Below are 20,322 nucleotides of genomic sequence, written 5' to 3' on the forward strand. Positions count from 1 at the left end.
GGGGAGACACAAAGCTTTCGATCCAAACCCCAGAGAGATTATGCCAACCAATGAAGGATGTTGACAGATGCTTTTTAAAGTGACCTTTCGCTTTTGAAACTGCTGCAGTCCCGTTATAATAAGTGTCTCAGAGAAGAAAAACAGTTAACCAAGTCTCTTCTCCCCCCCCCCCCCCCTTTCGGACTATTATTCTCAGTGGCTGCTGAATTACACAGCGAGCGATGCAGAGAGCAATGCAGAACGAGAGTAGTGTATAAATAGTCCCGTTTTAAGGAGATTTTGTACTTTACTTAGCATGGACTATAATTTCATCAGGAGGTTGTCACTGGAACTGTTTCTGTTGCATCATGCTACTTGTAAGTACAGAACAAATCTAGCTACCTGACATAAAACTTTGCTTTTAATATAGTGACAAAGCACCTGTAATCTTTTTTTCTAAATCCTAAATACTTTAGTGACAAATGCTCTTGATAAATGGTTGTTTGGGGGGAGAAAAGTGTTTGGTTTGGCTAAACACCTACATTCCTTAAATAAATCATTGCAGCGCTTGTTTTTGTATTTGTTGAGAAATCGCAACAGACATAACCAGAAAGCCGCTGAAGAAAACTTGAAATAACATCCTAGTAAATATCGCAGTTTGTTATTTTAATCAGGATCCAAGGAAACATCTGAATTTTACCAAGGAAACCCTCGATACAAGGAAAAACATTCACACTCATGCAGACTTAAGTTTTGTTTTGCTTTATTTGTGTCTTTCAAGAAAGAATTATAAACGAAGATAAACTATCTCCACTTTAAATAATCACAACCTCCACTTTGCATTTGGGCTAGTTTCAAGTCTCACGCTAAATGAAAACGGCGAGATGCTTCTTTAATGACCCCCTTCTCCTGTTGTTTAACGTGCTTTTTAAAAAACTGTACAATCTCCAATATGAGTAAAAATAAAAATAAATGAATTACACTATGTTGCAATGCAGCAGTCCCTCCCCATTCTGTATTTAGAACAGCGCATTGCTCTACTTTTCAATTTGTAAAAAGTATGTTATTGTCAAGAGTTTCTGCTACTTTATTTCCTATTCTTTCATAGGCTGGGTTTTTAAATAGGACATTTCTACTTCTCTTCTAAACACTCAGCCTGTTTGCTGCTATTAGCACAGTTCTATCTCCAGTTATATTGTCTTATTTAAAAAATCAGGATTAAAGTAGAAAAGAAAAAATAAGAAACCACTTTAAAAGCACGATTTATAAATCAAATAAATACTATTTTTCTGCCACCCTTGGTTAATATGTGTCACCCTTTGGGGACACATGGTTTTCTCCACATCCTGGGTGAAACCCCTTCTTCACATTTCTGTTCATTTCACAGTCCTCTCTCCTGAAATTTCGGTATCTGACTAGTTTTAAGGATTAATGCCAACTGTGAAAAAAAATTGCCTACCTGGAAACAAAGCATTAGCATTCGTGCAAAGCCCGGGGCATAACAGAGTCGCGGTATTTCCGACGGATTCCAAAGGAAAAGGGGGGGGGGGGGGGGCAGGAATTTGAAAAGAAAAATAAATGATTAAATGTTTGGGTCTCCCTTTTGGCGTTTGCTAATATACTGTGGGGCAGCAGGGTGGGCGGTAGGAGAGCTGGAAGGTGTGTGTTGGGGGGGGGCGCTAACCCCAGAGAGCTCGGCAGGGGGCGCTGTGCAGGGGCTAAGGATCTCACTCGCTGATTAACACAATGTTAAAAAGCAACCGGGGAGTTTCCAAAGCCATCAAAGCCCCTGCACAACGCTCTCCTCGCCGAGCGGAGCCCACTGACAGCATGGATCTGAGGGCGGCTGCGGCCCTTTGCCTGTGGGTGCTGAGCGCCTGCCGCCCCCGGGACGGCCTGGAGGCGGCTGCGGTGAGGGGCTCGCCAGGAGCCGGCAGCCCAGGGCCACTTGCACTCGCCTCTGCCTCCTCCTCGCAGGGGAGGCTCCCGAGGCAGAGGGAGGCTGGACGCCGCGGCGGAGAGGCTCTGCGGAACGGCACGGTGGTGCCCCACCAGTATATGGTGTCCCTCTACCGGAGCCTGTCCGCCCCCGAGCCGCCGGGGGCAGCCGCCAGCAGCGGCGGGAGCCGCGCCGATACGATCACGGGCTTCGCGGACCTGGCGGCCGGAGGTGAGTCGTGGAGGAACAGCTGGAGCAGCCGCGCAGGCACCTGTGCGCTTGGCCCGGGCAGAGGCAGGGTCCCTGGGGGAGGGAGGGAGCGGGGCGGGCTCCCCTGGCCCGGGGCCGCTCCTCTGCTCACCAAGCAAGCGAATGAAACTCAGGGTGTGCGCAGTGGGGCATCTGGGGTCTCACAGAAGAGGGGAGGGCAAGGGACGTGGCTGTGTCAAGCCATGGAACGGGTTAATCCACATATCATTTAATCCGGAGCCTTGTAGTCCTAATCTAACATCTGGAGCTAATCTCGAGCTCTCCGTTCCTAATCTAATAGATCGAGCTAATCCTGAGATCTCTGTTCCTAATCTAACAGCTCGAGCTACTCCCCAGCTCTCTGCTCCTAATCTAATAGATCGAGCTAATCCCGAGATCTCTCATCCTAGTCTAATAGCGCGCGCTAATCCCAAAATATCTGCTCCTAATATGAGCGATCTAATAGCATCCTGATCTGCTTTATCCTAATCTAATAGATTTATGTAACCCTAATCCTAACCCAATCTATCTCATCCTAGTCTAACCGATGTATCTGCCTGCCTAGATCTGTTTTCTTTCACGCTTTATTTCCAAGGCAAGGTGTTTCAAACACAACCCCCAGAATAACTAGCACGGCTATTTAAACAGCTTTTGAAACGAAAATATTTTTTCCGGGTTTCCTGTGTCCCACCGATTGCCCCCCACCTCCACCCTCATACTCTGGATGGGTGTGTGTGTGTGTGAAGAGAAACTCAATCCTCCCTCCTCTCCCCCCATCCACCCACTGCCCCACTTTCCCAGATCATCAGTGTAAACCGGCGAGTGGACATGGCTTCTAGAGGGAAGGGACCGTGCCGTGTCGCGGGGTGGGCACACGGAAGGGCCGCTGACGCGCTGCCAGCCTGGGAAGGAGAGTGGGAAAGCTGCAGTCTGGCCGGCTTCTGGGCTGGAGGAGGCAGGTGTGCCGGAGAAAGAGGCGGAGGCAGAAAGGAGAGGCGTCAAAGATCCCGGGGGGCCCTGTCGTGCTGCTCCCCTTCTGGGAGGAAGGTGGGGGGCCGCGGGAGGAGGGGAGTAAAAGGGAGCACAGTCTCCTCTCCTCCGGGCTGTGCGGGGAAAGGGCCCAGGGTCTCCCAGACCCCACCGTGGCTAGCCAAGGAGGAAACTAGGGAGGCGCACACTGCTCCCATCCCATCCCACCCCGAGACTGACCTACTACCAGCTCCAGCCACGGCCTTCCCGAGTGGGCCACCTCCTCCAGCACCGTGCACAGCCACAGACCTCTCAGCGCCTTCCGCAGCGACTCGCCCCGCTTTGCCATCGCTTGGGGCTGGCGCTCAGGCAGCCCCGGTGTGCGGGTGTCTGCCCCCCTTTCTCTCCAGCGGGCGCCCAGTTGGCCCGTGGGTGAGTATCTGGCTGGTTTTTGCTCTTTCCCCTTAATTATTAATTATTCTTATTCTTACTGGCATCTCTGATTCCAGGGGCGAGCTCGGAAAGGCAGGGACCTCCGCAGACCTTTGAGTTGCTGGGTTTGGTGCATTTGTCATCTGGCTTGTGTTAATCTCCGCTGCGGTCATCGCAGCGGAGATGGAGACAAATGTAACTCATTGAAGCTGGAAAGGCAAGCCGTTTGAATCGTCATGCCCTGGGCAGTGGCATAGGGGTGATGCCGGGGGAGCCGGGGCAGAGCCTGGGTCCTACTTAACAAGAGCACCAGTATGGCTGGGGACTGAAATCGACAAGTCACAACCGATTGCAATCGGTGATGCTTCGGGCTCGAACGAGCAGTTCCCTGTTTGGACCGAGGAAACGCAAGTTGATCGCTAAATGCCCTTTAGAAAGCGTTGTCAAATGGTCTCTGTTCGCCCCAAACGGCAGTACAGTTTTTGTCCCGGTATATTACACGCGAATCTATTGAGCTGGTGTGGGCGCCATGAACACCGAGTAGGGCAGCTAAACGCCTTCCACTTCCCATAAAAATGAGAGCGCTTTAATTTTTATTTATGATGTAACGAAATTACAGTTTTGACTGGTCTAGGAAGTTTGAAACGGACAAGCTGGGCTGTAAAAATAGATTTAGATCAGGATGAAAGTTTGTATATAGAGAGATTAAAAATCGTGGCAAGTTAAAGCGCTCAACGCCGCAAAACTCTAAAGATAGCTCCGGGATTGCCGCCTGGACTTCGTTGGTATCTAGCAAATGCAATTTTCCCTAATGAAGACAGATCTGCTGGAGGGTGACTGTCAAATGAAAACTGTCAAATGAAAGAAGCTAAATCGCTCGAATTACAGTCCTAAGGAGGAGAGTCAATGGCCAAATTAAAACGCCTGGTTTTATTCTGACATACAGGTTATTTTATTTACGTTATATTCTGATATAAAGATACAAAACTGTACAACTCTAGATTCTGAGGTGGCCAAGTCTCCTTAGGGAAGCCTGAAATGTACACATTAGCGCCTGTTGAATAGTAATCAGGATGTGTATCTATTATTATTTATTACTGGACAAGACAGTGTCATTGATTTCCCATTGCTATTGTCGTGAGTTCTGCTTGGGGGAAAAAAAAGACACAATCTGGTATATTATATAAATAAAATACAACAATATTAATATAATCTTGAATATTATTTAACATGAACTAAAATACGCATTTTAGGCTTCCCTAGCTATAGGACCAGAAGGCACTTGAATACGCATAAATAGACATCCCTGGTTTTGTATCTGTTTCGGTAAAATCATTGGGAGGTTTTGCTTAAAAATAAATGTCCCGTTCTGTTCTTAATTATTGATCAATTATTATTATTGAAATACGTATGTCAATAGGCTATGCCGCGCTATCAGCTTTTAAACGGAAATCAGGATTTCTACTTAAAACCCGATGGCTCAACCTTTTGAAACACTCAGCGATCGTGCTTAAATGAATACTCCGTCCCCGTATCTCGCGCAACAAAGACCCCTTAAACCTCCGATCTGATATTTATCGAGCAAACTTTTCTGCAGCTCAGCCGTTGTGTGAGCGCAAATCGCTTAATGCTGAGGAAAGTCTGCACAGTATCTGGGAGTTTCAGAGCAAAACGAAACCAGATGAGCTCTTCAAAGAGATCTCCTTATCTGCCTCTCGCAGGAATTTTAAATCTGTTTTAAAAATGACGACGAGAAAAAATACTATATCAGAGAACGCACCAAAATGGGGTGATTTCCCTCTTTGGAGAAAAGAACCAGGGGTTCTCCTCCTCTTCAATGGTGAATCAAAGCAACACTAATTCTGTCCGCTACCAGAGACAATGGCTTTCGACTCAATCGGCCTCAGTTTAAGAGAAGATATAAATGTGCAAATACTTCACAGAATTAGCCTCGTTGCTAGGACAATATTCACTTCCCCAGCAAGTGGCTGCTGTGTGAGGCGAGGTTCAGAACTTGCAACATTTGAGGATCGGATTTCTAGTTAGGGGGGGAAAAAGCTCTTAGGGGTTCACAGCCATCTCCTTCTTTTTCTCTCCCTTCCTTTTAATTTTGTTTTCTTCACATCTAGCTCCTTTAATTACTCCCAGTAAATATTCAAGTATGGCTTGGAACAGGAGTTTGGGTTTCAATCTGACTCACAAGGGATTCCATTCACACGCACAAAATTCAAGTGATATCCTTTTTTCTAGCGAGCTAGCTAGATATGAGTCAAATTGCCCTGACAGATTTCAAAATGTTTAACTTGGCATGGGGGGGGGGGGGAGGGGGGGAGAGAGAGAGAGAAACTAAATCCTTGAGAACCTGCTAAATGGGAATCGAATTACAGATTGTGGCTTTCGCTCCAGGCTTTTTATGGGGATTGCAGCGCCTGTTCGTTTCACAGCCAGTGTCCCACTCGCGAGGCGAGGCTGCCGGGGGCGCCCCCGGGGCTCTGCAGCACCCGGGAAGCCGGGTAGATTGTTAAGCACGTTCTCAAAAAAATCCACCCTCGCGCAAGGACTCCGCGATCGCGGAAGCGCTGGAAAGCAGCCGCGCGGAAGGAACACACAAACCCTCCTTTGAAAGCAGGCGGCTCCATCCACCCCGTGCCCAGCCGGGATGGCCATTGCAGCAGCGAGGGGTCCTTAGCCTGCCCCATTTCCCTGGCAGGCCCTTGCTGGAGCTAACACCCGCTGTAATCCAGAATCTCTCTCCCTCCCTAGCCCTGTCTCAGTTTGCCTTTGCTTTCTCTCTTCCAGCTGACTCCCCGACAGAGGCCGGCCAGACGTACCTCTTCGATGTCTCCAGCCTGCCGGAGACGGACGAGGTGGTGGGCGCTGAGCTCCGGATCCTCCGGAAGCCCCCCGCGAACCGGAGTTTAGCCCTGTCCAGAGAGGGAGCCCTCCACCACCTGCTGCTCTCCGCCTGCCCCAGCGCAGACGGGCCGCCCCGGTTGTGGGACTCCCGGGCTGCAGACATTCTCGACTCGGGCTCGCCCCGCTGGGAGGTGTTTGACGTGTGGGAAGCCATGAGGGACTGGCGAGAGAAACCCGGCTCGGGCCAGCGAATGTGCTTCCTGCTGAGGATCGTGTCGGATCAGTCCGGGAGGCCTCTGCCCCCTGGGCAGCTGGGCTTCAGCAAGCCCCAGTCCCAGCCCCACGAGAGAGCCCTCCTGGTGGCTTTTTCGCACAGCAAGAGGAAGGAGAATCTCTTCAAGGAGATCAGGGATCAGGTGAAAGCCCTGGGCGGCCCCCCGTTCTTGGAGCCCCCCGATCCTGGCCAGGAAACGCCCTCTAAACCCAGGAGGAGGCGCAGGACCACAATCGCCGCCCGGGCTGGGGGGAGAGGGCAGGGCAAGAAGGCAAAGACACGGTGCAGCAGGAAGGCCCTGCATGTTAATTTCAAGGAGCTGGGCTGGGATGACTGGATAATCGCCCCTCTGGATTACGAGGCGTACCATTGCGAGGGGATCTGCGATTTCCCCTTGAGGTCCCACCTGGAGCCTACCAACCACGCCATCATCCAGACGCTGATGAACTCCATGGACCCCGAGTCCACTCCTCCCAGCTGCTGCGTGCCTTCCAAACTCAGCCCCATCAGCATCCTCTACATAGACTCCGGAAACAACGTGGTTTACAAACAATACGAGGACATGGTGGTCGAAACATGTGGCTGCAGGTAGCAATTTCTGCAGCCCCGTTATCCCAGCAGCCAGCCCTATTTTATAGATATATATATTTGGTGTGTATCTGTAACGGAGGATGAATTACAGTCCTCCTGAAGACGCACGGTCTGCTGTGTCTAACACTCTGCATACAATATCTCACGTGCATGGAAAAGACGGGACATTGGAAGCAGGATCATTGCCTGGGTGCTACTGGCTGTGCCCAGACACAGTATATTTGCATCCCAACTTGATCCTAAATATTGTGCAGAAACATCACACAAATGGGCACTTTAAAAGGGGGGAAAAATCCGTGACTGTTTTTCCTGGAATTACAATCAAGCTCGAATATACTTACCCACACATTTGCTGTCCCGCCCAGTCTAGAAGGTCAGCTGAGGAGAATCCGTTATGGTAATAATACAGGCTCGCTCGCTCTCTTTCTTTCTTGTTGAAACTGCCCCAGCCTCTGTTCACGTTGCTTGTTGACATTAGGGTTTGACACGTCTCTGTTGACACAAACTACAGTTTTTGCCCCCCTCCTCCCCCCAGATTAAAAATAAAATAAATAAACTAATGGAGATATTCTATCTCCTAGACGGGACCTTGAAAGGTCATGAAGTCCAGCCCCCTGCCTTCACTAGCAGGACCAAATACTGATATGGCCCCACATCCCTAAGTGGCCCCCTCAAGGATTGAACTCACAACCACCCTGGGTTTAGCAGACTAGTGCTCAAACCACTGAGCTATGCCTCCCCACAACATTTTATTATACCAACAGTCCAGGCTCAGGCCCCCCCCCCCCCCGTCTGTTTTGTTTAGTCAGTGTGAATTTAAACTCCATTCTTCAAGATTTTGTAACATGGCTGTACGAATTTACCTTGGGAAAAAGGAGCGCCAGTTCTTACTTGTTTTTATAGAAACATTTTTCTATATACTCTGTTATTAGGTTTAAATCATTTTAACCCCCGCACTGCACTGTATGACCACCAATGTACAATGTTTCTTGAACAAGTGATAATATGGAGTCATTCCATGGAAGTGGATGGAGTACCTCCAGATTTTCACCCATTTAAATGAGAGCAGATTTTGGTCCCAAGTATCTGTCATATGTTGCTATAGAATGGAGAAATGCTAGTAGTACTTTGCTCTCACTCCAGTGTACACCAGGAGTAGCTTAATGGAGTTAAACTGGTGTAAAGTTGATGTAAGTGATAGGTGAATCATACCCATGCATCTTACTGACCTATTCAAACAATGATGCAGGTGAGGTGAAACTGACACAAGTGTTATGAATGTAAAAGAAATATACATTGACTGGCTAGATGCTTTCTATGATCTCTTAAAATTGCAACAATTTCCAAACTATGTAACTTTGCAAATGATTTGTCCGCAATGGGACAAAACTTACCCAGGCTCTTCAATTTAAATGGGGCTACTCACATCAGTAAGCACCTTTTTGCCATTATACTATTCATTCTCAATTATGTGCTGAATAGTGGACACATAATCAGGAACAAAAATGACAAATTGCCAAGGTGCCCCTGAAGAATTTTAACTATTGAGAATCTGCTTGTTGGGTTAAGGGGATAGAAACTAGACTGCAGGCCGCATCCTGCTGCCCTTTTGCAGGCAAAGCTCTCATTAAGCTTCAATCATATCTTGACTTTATAGGGCACTGGTAGGGCTAAAGATAAATTCCCAGGGTTTGATTCTGGTTTTACATTTGTGTAAATTACACTTGTTGAAAAAATTGGAGAGGATTCAGAAAAAAGCTACAAGAATGATTCAAGGTTTGGAAAGCCTCCCTTAAGACTCTCACTGTAAGAGCTCAATCTATTTAGTTCATTCAAGAGAAACTTAAGAAGTAACTTCATCATGGGCTACAAGTACCTATCAGGGGAAGAGATTTCCCAAAGGAGAAGGCTCTTTAAACTAGCAGAAAAAGGCACAATGATCTCCAATGAAGCTAGACAAATGCAGACTAGAAAGAAGGTGCAAATTTTTAACAGTAAAGGTAATTAACCATTGGAACAATTTACCTAGTGAAGTGATGGTTTCTACAAGTATTTAAATCAAGATTGAATATCTTTCTAAAAATCTGCTATAACTCAGAAGGTATGGGCTCGTTGGAGATATTAGTGTATGATGTTCTATGGTCTCTTATACAGGAATTCTGACTAGATTATCATAATGGTTCCTTAACATATATGAATCTATGAAACTCCATTCACTTTAATGAGTTGCTTCTGATTGACACCAATATGAGTGCACAACTGGGGCCAAAGACTTAAAAAAACTGTTTTTAATTTTTTTGACAGAATTAAAACAAATGAATGGATCCTGGAGTTCCTCAGAGAAAATCCAACCATTTAATTAGGCCTTTTGTTTTTCTATCCAATGACTCAGGGGCCAAAAAGCACTTGAGTGAAATATTCACTAATATTTACACTCTGCTCATACAAGGTGAACAGTTTGCTTGTGGCTACATATAGGTTTGTAGAAGACTTAAACCACAGCCTAATCCTCCCCTCCCCCTATATATAGTTAAATAGAAGCGCTTTGTACTACTCCAAAGTAATGTAAGCAACCCAGGACCTGAATAGCACTTACGGTCTTAAGTCTGAGATACTCATGCCTCAATGAATGGGCAGAAATGGACACCATGGACCTGACATTGGCCTCTATTACATCTATGCAAAAGAGGGCGGCAGTTGGCCACAAATTCTGGATTTCTTAGCTCTGTTGGCTGAGATTAGAATCTTATTTGCACATCTTCGTGGCAATTTAATAGGTCTTTGAGAAAATATGATATGTTTTCTAGTACTAGCTAAAATATTGCCAAATTAATACCAATGCCTGGTAGCTACAGTAGTTTGCTTTTGTAGGAGTTAAATCAATGTCGTTACTATATGTGGATTTAAGTGGCAAAGTTTGGGTCTAGATCTGAAGCCAAACTTTCCCAAAGCTCAGGGGTGTTTGGATCTGATTTGATTTGTGCTATTGTAGAGAGACGGAGTAACCTCAAAGAACTAGATTGGGATCCAAACTATTTCAAAGTTCAGAAGAGTTTGGATCTTTGGTTTGGGGTCAGTTCTAATTATAACAAGTACCCTGAGAGGACAATACAGTTACAGAGAATAAACTAGGCAATATTAATAATAACAAAACAGACTCTGGGCTAGATCCTCAGCTGGTATAAATTTGCAAGGGGGGGGTAGCGATAGCGATAGCTTAGTGGTTTGAGCATTGGCCTGCTGAACCCAGGGTTGTGAGTTCAACCCTTAAGGGGGGCATTTAGGGAACTGGGGTAAAAATCTGTCTGGGGATTGGTCCTGCTCTGGGGGGGGGGGTGGACTAGATGAGGTCCCTTCCAACCCTGACATTCTATGCATAGGTCTGTCATTACATCACCTGAGGATCTGGTCCTTTAAGTCTGCAAAGCTAAGATTCAATGGGGCAAATTATGCTCCATGTAAATCTAGTTTAACTCCATTGACTTCAATGGAGTTACTGTGTATTTACACCAGTATAACTAACAAAGGACAATTTGGCTCCAGACATCAGAATGAATGTAAATACATGCTAAGTATGGCATATTCTTACACAGGGATTACTTCAAGACACAGAGGTTAACAGTGTAAAGGAAGACTTGACTTCTTGCCAGTGGTGTGTGGTGTGTTTTTTCTATTTTGGATTTCATGATTTTTTCAGCTGGACCTGATTCTCAGTGGCTTAAGGCTTGTAAATAAGACTAGCCAGGTGACATGAATTTCATGAGGATAAGCCACAGCAAGTGCTCCAGTAAAGGTTAGCTGGAGAGTTCATAGGTTTGTTTCAAGTTTCAGTGTTATTAAGGATAAAAGTTAGAAGTTATTAAAAGCAAGGAGGCTGACATGAACTTCTCTGAAGCAATTTGTTCTGGAAATATCATGTAGTTTACAATGTTGCTGAGACTTTTAAGTGCCTAATTTTTCAAACGCTACTGGCTGCTTGATATTTTTTCCCACTGCTCAAACACTTCCCCCCCATCCAGTTCTCTATTTTCCAAAAATATTAGTGGTGGTAGTTCAAAGCTGGTTCAAACCTAGCTGAGCTCTATATACAGATACAGGAAGTCATTGCCATCTGATGGCTACCTTGTCAAAGAAGTTGGTAGCCTCTAACCAATTTCTAAACAGACAACGGTCTGTATTGCCAAAGGCCACTGCCAGAAGTGACATTAATTGACATTTCCTGTTGGCAAGGTAAGAATAGGCCCTGGAAACTGAACTCACTTCTCAATACTAGAGATGGTCCCTCCAGAACAAGGTTAGACACTATGCGACAAGTGTAGAAAAATCTAAGGATATTGCTACACTGCACACTAAGGCTGGGTCTGTGGGGCTTGGGCTTGAGGACTTAGTATTTCCAAGCCCATGCTTGAGCATCCACACTGTATTATAAACCCGGGTTTACAATTGCTGGACTTAGGTCTCACAGCCATGCTTGCACATCCGTACTGAACTACTCAGACCCTCTGACTCGGGTCTGTGGCTTGACCTGTGTCCACACTGCAAAATGGTAGGATTTGGACTTGAGTCACAGTGGGACTTGGGTTCTGCTGACCCGAGCTGGACTGATTTGTGTATGAACAGAAGGAGGGCTTGGGCTCAAACCTGAGTCAAAGCCCAGGGTTACTGTGCAGTGTAGACATATCCCAAAATAGACTGGCATGCATTGGCAGGACAGCGTAGTGAAAACCTGCATTGTTCTGCCCGTAGTGAATACTTTGCCTACTCTGTGGATAAACAGTAAAATTTAGTCTCTTGCATCTTTCATGATCACTACATTTAAAAAAATGGGGTGAGTTTAAGGCACAGTGAGAGAGGCTGTGATGATATCCATTGTTCGTTTATATTAGAACCAGTCACCAATCGGCTGTCTGTGGCTGCCTTTCTGTTAGGTAGATGCATTTGGTTTTAGACAGAGAAAACTACAGCTGCACATCCTTCAGAAAGAAAGATTTTCTGTCTTCTTTTTTGCCTGCAAAATGTTAGGAGAATTTCATGGGAATAGCAATCACTGGGCAAAAAAAAAGTGGGGAGCAAAAACACATTTATCTTTTTATTTGAAAGTGTTGCTGCTCTGGAAGAATCCAATTCCCCTTGACTTTCTGCAGCATCAAAAGAGCTTTCAGTGTGTTTTGGCAACAAGAAATTTATTGTTGTATTCCTCACTGAAGGCCAGGACTTGATCTGTTCATTAAGACAAGATCTGCAAAAATGCTCATGTTCTAAGCATGGAGGAAGAAAAGAGAGTCAATCTTTTTGTTCAGTGGGCTAGAGGTGGTTCTCTGTTGTACCGGAGTAAATCCTGAGTGACTTCACTGCAGGTAATGGCATTATTCTGGATTGGCACCTGACCAATTTTGCACAGGGTAATTATTTCTGTTCTCAGCAGGAATATCAGTTATTGCAACACAGAGGTGTAAAGAAAGAGTGAAATTACAGTAAGATCTGCAAGTACATGAGGCCACAGCTCCTTGTGACTGTTCTCCATACGCTTGCTCTATAGATGCAGGATTTAATCACCAAGGGTGAAATCCTGGCTCTATTGAAGTCAATTGCAAAACTCTCACTGACTTTGAGGGGTCCAGGATTTCACCTTTGGGGCCTAATATTGCTTTCACTCACATGAATAAGCCAGGATGAACTCCATTGCAGTTAACCAGCAAAAGACGAGTGTAAGTGAGATAGAAATCAGGTCTTTGGGGTCAAATGTATCCCAGGTGTAAGTCCAGAAAGAAGGCAGGGAAGACGGAAATAGGATAAAGTGGAGCTGGGATACATTTTGTGTGTATAAGCACACTACTGTCTTCTAGTAGAAGGAGCGTTGCTCAGCATTATTCCCGTAGATGCCAATTTTGGAGCTAAAGGTCATGAGTTCTGTTCTCTTAGTTCACCTGTTTGCAATCTGTTGCCAACCGTCTCTGTGTGTAGAACACCATCACTCTAAAGCAGCTGCAAAATACTGGAAGTAGCCAGGGAAAATCTGCTGATCGCTTTTGGAAAATAGGGCCCTAAACCCCATTTTATCCCTAGAGCCCTAACAATCCTTCCCTGGCAATATTTGAAGATAAAATGACATGCCCGTGCTGATCCTGCCCCCATCACTCTAAAGTGGTGGGTGAAATTCCCCTGATGCAGAGAGACTGCACACAGCCTCTGTGTCACTTATGTCCGACCCAAGTCCTGAGGTTTCCATTTCCTCAGGCCTTTAGTGGGACTTAAATACTGTACGGCCTGGCTCCCACCAATGTTTATAGCTACTACAGCTAACGACATACATCAAGGCAAGCTGTGTGCTAGGAAGAATCACTCTCTATGGTACTGATGTGGTCCTTATCACTGTAGTCTCTGAGCATCTCACAGTCATTAATGTATTTATTCTCCCAATACCCCTGGTAGGGCAGTGATATTATCCCCATTGTACAGGTGGAGAACTGGTGCACAGAGAGAGACTAAATGCCTTGCCCAAGGTCACGGAGGAAGTCTGTGGCAGAGCCAGGAATTGAAACCATGCCTCTCAAGTCCGAGGCCAATTCGCTAACCACTGGTCCTCTCATTTTCCTTGTAATCAAAGCCATAACAATAACATTTGAAGTAATAAAAACAGTCAACTAAGAATGTCTTTTTGATCAGATACTTCTTGCCTGGGCTAACTTTTTGGGCACATCTAAGCATTATAAATAGGATAGTGGAGTATGAACATGAACAAATGTGAATTCAGTAGGTTTAGAGTGATTTCAATGGATAATTACAGGTTCTCCATCTGCAGTGTTTATACAACCTTTCCAATAAAAAAGCCACAGTTTCCATGCAGAGAATATTCTACAGCAGGGTTTATTTGACCTTCAGCACTGTTTTTATCTGCAGGATATAATTACAGCTAAGTTAGAAATATTAAGCATTTGAAAAGAACTGTGTATTTACAATTTGTTGGCTCCATTCTCCCCTCCATGGGATATAATTCACAAAGGCAAGAGGAAACTTGCAAATTGTTACCATTTGATTTGGAGGCACTAATGCTCGAATTCAGGGAAGCCTCTGCTTTCAGGAAAATGCAGACGCATGTGCCTAACTTTAAGCACATCGAAACCAATGGAACTTAAGCATATGCTTAAGTACATTCCTGAATGGGGTCCTAAAACCTCAAGAGTATTGTTGTGTATACAGGCACATGTGTTCTATGGAATGGCAGGGTAGGGATAGTTGAAGGCAAAATGGGTTTGTGCCAAAGTTAACTTGCTAATCATTATGATGTCTAAGCTGATTACTGGCAAAAATCACTTTTTCCAGAACGTTTAAACCGTTTTTCTTCCTCTCACAGATTTTTTTAAATGTTCTTAAAGAACCAAGACTATAATAAAAACTTTTGACGTGAAATAGAAAGACAAGCATAGAAGGAAAAGGTGTAATCACTGACATAGACTAAGACAGCTGTAGTGACAGCTTCTTATCTTACAACAGTTTTACACTGATAGAGCTGTATGGACTTCAGTGAAATTATGCCTAGTTGACAGCGGGGTAAGTGGATCAGATTCAGGCCCAAAATGTATTCTTTGGCTAGCTGTATGATGCCTGGAATTCTCTTAATGACCAGAACCAGAAATGGACAGATGCACAATAATAACAAAACACAGAGGCTATGGCTACATCACAGAGCTTACAGCGGAGCAGCTGCAGCACTGCTAGTACAGATGCTCTAAGCCGATGGGAGAAAGCTCTTCTGTCGACCTAATTACTCCAGCCCCCGCGAGTGGCAGTAGCTACGTCCACACTGGCGCTGAGGTCGGTGTAACTAACGTCGCTCAGGGGGGTGACTTATTCACACCTCTGAGTGACATAAGTTATACCGACATAAGTGGTAGTGTGTACATAGTCTAAGCTCCTCAAAGCCTGTCTAATACTGAAATGTGATATTGAGACAAAAATATTGTGGATATTTGCACACTAGCAGTTTGATTATGTCATTGTCTCTCTCTCTCTCCAGTGTTATTAAAAAGACAACTGGATAGTCTGTAATGTTCATATTTTGCTGTATTCTTCACTTTCACTTTCCAAAGCAAACAAATCATCTTTCCATTTACAGCTTTAGGCCCCAAGCCTGCAAGCTCTTGGGCACATGCTTAATTTTTGTACCTGAGTGATCCCACTGAAATCCTCATGCATAAAGTTTGGCACATGCATAAGTATTTGCAGGACGGAGACCTTACGGGAAATCAGAGATAAGGGGGTCTGATTCACCATTCTCTTGCTCCACTTGCATGCCATTTCATGGAGTTACAATTGGACTAACACCAGGGTGAATCAGCCCTGAGAACTGATGTGATGAATTCGGGGTTGCTTCTGCCAGCTGAAGCTAATGGGAGTTTTACCATTGAGTTCAATAGAAGCAGGATCGGTTTCACACTTTCACGTGTAATATTGAAAGAGGTGAGGAATCTACCTTTCATTTAAAATCACTAAAATTCATACACAAAAGACCTAACTCCACTTCTAATGTGCCTCCCTGACACAGGCATCATAAATGCTAATAGCTGTGGCATTGACGAAGGGTATGTACCTACTTTGGAGTGAGTCCATCTGGAAACATGGTGGCTTCCTGTTGTTCTTGTAGCCAGCACTGTAATAACAGTGGCTATTTTTTTATTTCCATAGGGGCAATGTGGCTGTGTTGAGGAGAAAAAAAGTCTGAGCAAAGGAGAAAACAATGACAATCTGAATACTGTACTGTTCAAACCTCCCTGTTCTTCAAAATAGGGTCATGCTCCCCAGCTCCCACTAGCTACCCAAGGGTCTGAGCTGAAAGCCCATGGAAGGACTCCACTGGACTTCCATCGGCTTTGACTCAGTCCCCCAAAGGCCAAATATACCAAATTAGTCAATATCCCCATGACATTTGTATAACTGAGGTTGGAATGGGTTTAATTTTTTGCCTTGCAATAGTGCTAATAATGGCTGAGCGATGTAGAGCTAGATCCTCAACTGGTAACTTACACCAGTTGAAGATCTGACTCTTAATTTTTTTAAAGATCCAAAACAAGCAGACTTGCATAGGACATAGATCGCTTTGCATAACGTGCACTGACTTGTGCTTAGTAATGCACCATATTATGGATAAAAGAAATTGGATTCAGATTATGTGCCATAGAAAACATAAAACTGCTTAGGCTACAGTGTAACGTGTAACGCACGTCAATGTTATAATATCCTAGGTTTTTATCAGTGATTTATTTGAAGAGAAGGAAGCTAAAACAATTCCTCCTGCCCCATTTCATTGGCTCTGAACAGTCAGTAACATCCTATCGGGGGGATATTTGTTTTCCCCCCTCCCTCCATGTATTTTTCCATAGTTTACATTATCATTCGCTAGTAATATGATGACATGCTCTGCAGCTTGGGACCCTTGACAGCTGTTTCCTCTTCAGGTAAATCACTGGGGCCAGATCTTCAGCTGCTGTAGCCAGAGGGGTTCCCTTGACTTCAATGGAGCTACGCTGATTTACACCAGCAAAGCATTTGGCCCAAAAGGTTGAATGGTCACCTTTTCAGTATTGGGGAATAAATAGAGATCTGTACAGTCACACTGGCAGAGTGGAAAGGCAGAACTTGGCATTTTACAAAGCTTTGGGAGCGCTCAGCCATTATTAGAACTCCATGTTCTAATACTTAAAGACTATTCAGGGGTACTAGGGTTGATTTGCTCCTTACCTGCAGTGGTTTTCCACCAGTGTAAATTTATTTACTTTATTGGAGACGGGCCTGACTCAGACTGGTGCAAAGGAGATCAGAATCAGGCTCACAATTATACTGAAACTATGACCAGATGAAATAGGGTAGAAATTTGGGAATTAAAAATAGTATTGCAAATCTAGATGGTTTTTAAATAGTTTGGTTTTGAACGTTGTAAACCAAACCTTGATCTCAGTAATGGCCGAATGGCATTTCATTTTCAATTGTTTGGATTTGCGCCTTGTCTTTCTTCATCATTACTTTCTAGCATATTTTTATATTTTGGGGGCCTGATTTTTCAAGGCTGGAAGGCTTCTCATAACCAAAGACAGAGGGTGGGTTAGAACTCACAGAGCATGCTAAACAGGAACACTATGACCCTGAGCAGCAAAGCACTTAAGCACATGCTTAACTTTGAAGCAATCTGATGTCAGTGGGATTTAAACGTGTTCTGAAAATTAATCATACGCTTAAGTGCTTTGCTAAATGGGGATGCTCTGCTGAATGGAAGCCAAAGTGCCTGATTCGGATCTGACATCAGTTGTATCCTGGTGCATCTCCATTAACTTCAGCGGAGTTACTCCTGATTTATACCAATGTAAGAACGATCAGAATCAGATCATGGGTTAAAATCCTGGCCCTACGGGGAGTTTTGCCATGAACTTCAAGAAAGCCTATACGCCCTATATGTTTGGAAAGTCAGGTGGGATTCTCCAATGCATCATTCGTTTTCTCCCTCTTCACTTAAAAAGAATAAAGACCAACATTTTCAAGCATACACTTAGGGCTGGGTTTATTCACAAGCCTTCCCCCATCTAACTACATCTGTCTCCTAAAACCAATTTAGCTATTTTTGGTGCGTGTCTGTGTGTGGACACTCTTATTTTGAAATAAAAGTGGCTGAAGTCTGTTTGTTAACAACTTCAGCTGAACATTTTGGGGCAAATTTCATGCTGTTACATATTTGAAATTCTGGACTTTTTCCCTGAGCAAGAATGTGATGCATTTTTTTTTTGCAGAAAACACCCCTCCACCTGCTCCATATTTCTAATGACACCAAGAGAAATGTTCATCCAAGCCTGCTCCATTACTGAATTTACTATCATTGCAATTGCATTCTTTCAAGTAAGAACACAATATTTGCAGCAAAATAAGACTCTGCCTTGATCAGCCATAGCTTTATTTATATGTGTTTTTCTCTGATTAAAGAAGGCCTAAAAAACAACCTGTGGGTCCTTGTTCCTGTATGTACCTCTTGTATAACCCCTTTTCTCTAAACAATATTTTCTCTCATATCCCTGTATATGCCTCCAAAACTATACATTCATTTTGCTCACCTTTTCCAGATCTATGTGATATGTTTCTACCGAAGATAGTTCTGTAACTGATGGTGTAAATGCATTGTGTGTATGTATTCTAAAGTTTAAATAGAATTGTACATATTGAACTGTAAATGAACTGTAAACAGCAATCTATATTTTCTTGAATATATTTTATAGCAGTATATATTTGTTAAATAAGCATTCTTGTATACTCTTCATTAACCTTTTTAATATTTTGTACAGCTAAGTTTATTAAATATTTTATGGATATGTTTTTCTGAAAAGTTTTCTTCCTTTTGAGGATTTGTGTGTGTTGAAAAATGGAGTACGTTTGGTTATGAACATCCTTCACTGGTCTAGTTGTATCGCTAAAGTGTCTGCACTTCCTGGTTTATCTAGGATATTAAAAGCAAAAACAAATGCAATGTAAAATTAACTACTTTTTCCTTTCTAATCCAAACTCTGTTCTATATAAATGTGCAGAGCAACGAGGGTGTGTCACATCCCTGCTGTCTGGTCTGCAACTAATAACGGCCCACCTACTTTGGCTACTAGACAGGCAACTCGCAATTAATCAATAGAAGCTTCTCCCCTGACTTTAGTGGGAAGTGGCTCAAGGTCTAAAGGGATTACTCCTTTAGTTCAAACAGTAGATGGTTGTGCTGTGATGTTGAATGCCACCTGTTCAAACCCTGATGACCCACGTGAGGTGCTACACCCCACCTCTTACTCAGGGCAGATTGGAGAGCACATGCTAGCCAGGTATGAGAAAGGGTGGCAAAAAAAGGAATGTAAGGGCCCAACTCCATTGTCTTTCAATGGGAGTTGGGCATCTAATGCTCTTCCCACCCTTGAACTGGACTCTACGCACCTGGATACTCCTCCCACTTACAGGAGTTTTCCACCAGAGTAACTCTTGTGATTTCATTGCGGTTACTCTTGATTTACACAAGTGTCAGTGAAAATAAGGCCCTGAGAGTAAAACTGAGTTTTTCCCTGTCACCCATTACCAACCTTAGGCCAAGTCATGCTCTCACTGAAGGCTCGATCCTGCGAGGTGCCAATCACATTGGCTCCTGTGGAGCCAATGACCAAGTACGTGCTTAATTTTAAGCACGAGTAGTCCCCCTGGTATGAAGTTATGTGCCTAGATGTATTAGGCCTAGGATGATTATCACCTCACAGTATTAAGTCTTAACACCTGTTAAGAGTAGGAAGGGGGAAAGAAGGAAATGTCTTTATGGCTGATTGACAAAAGGCAAGTCTTGGAGACTGCTCAGAGTCTAGAAATGTTAACAGCTGTCCCAAAGGAGGGGGCAGAGTGCAGGTGACAGTAAAATGTGACTGACAACTGCATCCCTCACATGGCTCTGTAATTTATTTTTCACACAGATATAATGCCAATGATATCCAGGGGATAAATATGCATGATTTAAATATCTGATCAAAACAAACTGAATTTGAAAATGTTGATGAAATTTTGAATTCAAAATTTGGAAAAAAAAGGGAAACATTTTGGAAAAAATATTAATGAATTGCTTTGGGAATTTTTTGACCAGCTCTAGTGATAATTTGTAGACATTAGATCACATAGTATTTAGGTAGCAATTTTTGTATTAGGTAATTTTTATAATTAAGCATCCTTTGGATTTTGGTCTTCCTTCATTATTTCTTCTTTCTTCATTTTTATTTTTTGAAATGTCAGGCTCCTTTTATATATAATAAAAAGCTATTTTGGCAAAGTCCTTTCAAAAATGCTTTTTAGACTAACTTTTAATTTCATGGGCTGCATGAATTAGGAAAACAAATCCTACGAAAACCTTTCCTTTCTGGGGACTACATTCATTAAGGGATTGCCCAATATCTATGCAAGAATCTTTGCTGCATGTGTTTTCAGTGGGACATTTATATTTGGTGAAATAGTTGCATAAACACAATTGCCAGAAAAATCA

At 43.9% G+C, this 20,322-nt stretch overlaps 1 protein-coding gene across 1 annotated transcript; it reads left to right on the forward strand.

Moving 5' to 3' along the window:
- Window positions 1–1,809: 1,809 nt before the first annotated feature.
- GDF7 (growth differentiation factor 7) lies at window positions 1,810–18,610 on the forward strand. The gene is made up of 3 exons (XM_034766588.1): window positions 1,810–2,149; window positions 6,368–7,686; window positions 18,068–18,610. The coding sequence occupies exons 1-2, from the start codon at window positions 1,810–1,812 to the stop codon at window positions 7,288–7,290; spliced, it is 1,263 nt and encodes a 420-aa protein (XP_034622479.1). The 3' UTR covers window positions 7,291–7,686; window positions 18,068–18,610.
- Window positions 18,611–20,322: the final 1,712 nt, after the last annotated feature.

The sequence above is a fragment of the Trachemys scripta genome, chromosome 3 (genome assembly GCF_013100865.1).
Source record: "Trachemys scripta elegans isolate TJP31775 chromosome 3, CAS_Tse_1.0, whole genome shotgun sequence".
Classification (NCBI taxonomy): domain Eukaryota; kingdom Metazoa; phylum Chordata; order Testudines; family Emydidae; genus Trachemys; species Trachemys scripta.

Coding starts and splice junctions, on each gene's coding strand:
- GDF7 (XM_034766588.1), top strand. CDS start 1,810: ATGGATCTGAGGGCGGCTGCGGCCCTTTGCCTGTGGGTGCTGAGCGCC. Junction 2,150..6,367: donor CGCGGACCTGGCGGCCGGAG/GTGAGTCGTGGA, acceptor TCTCTCTTCCAG/CTGACTCCCCGACAGAGGCC.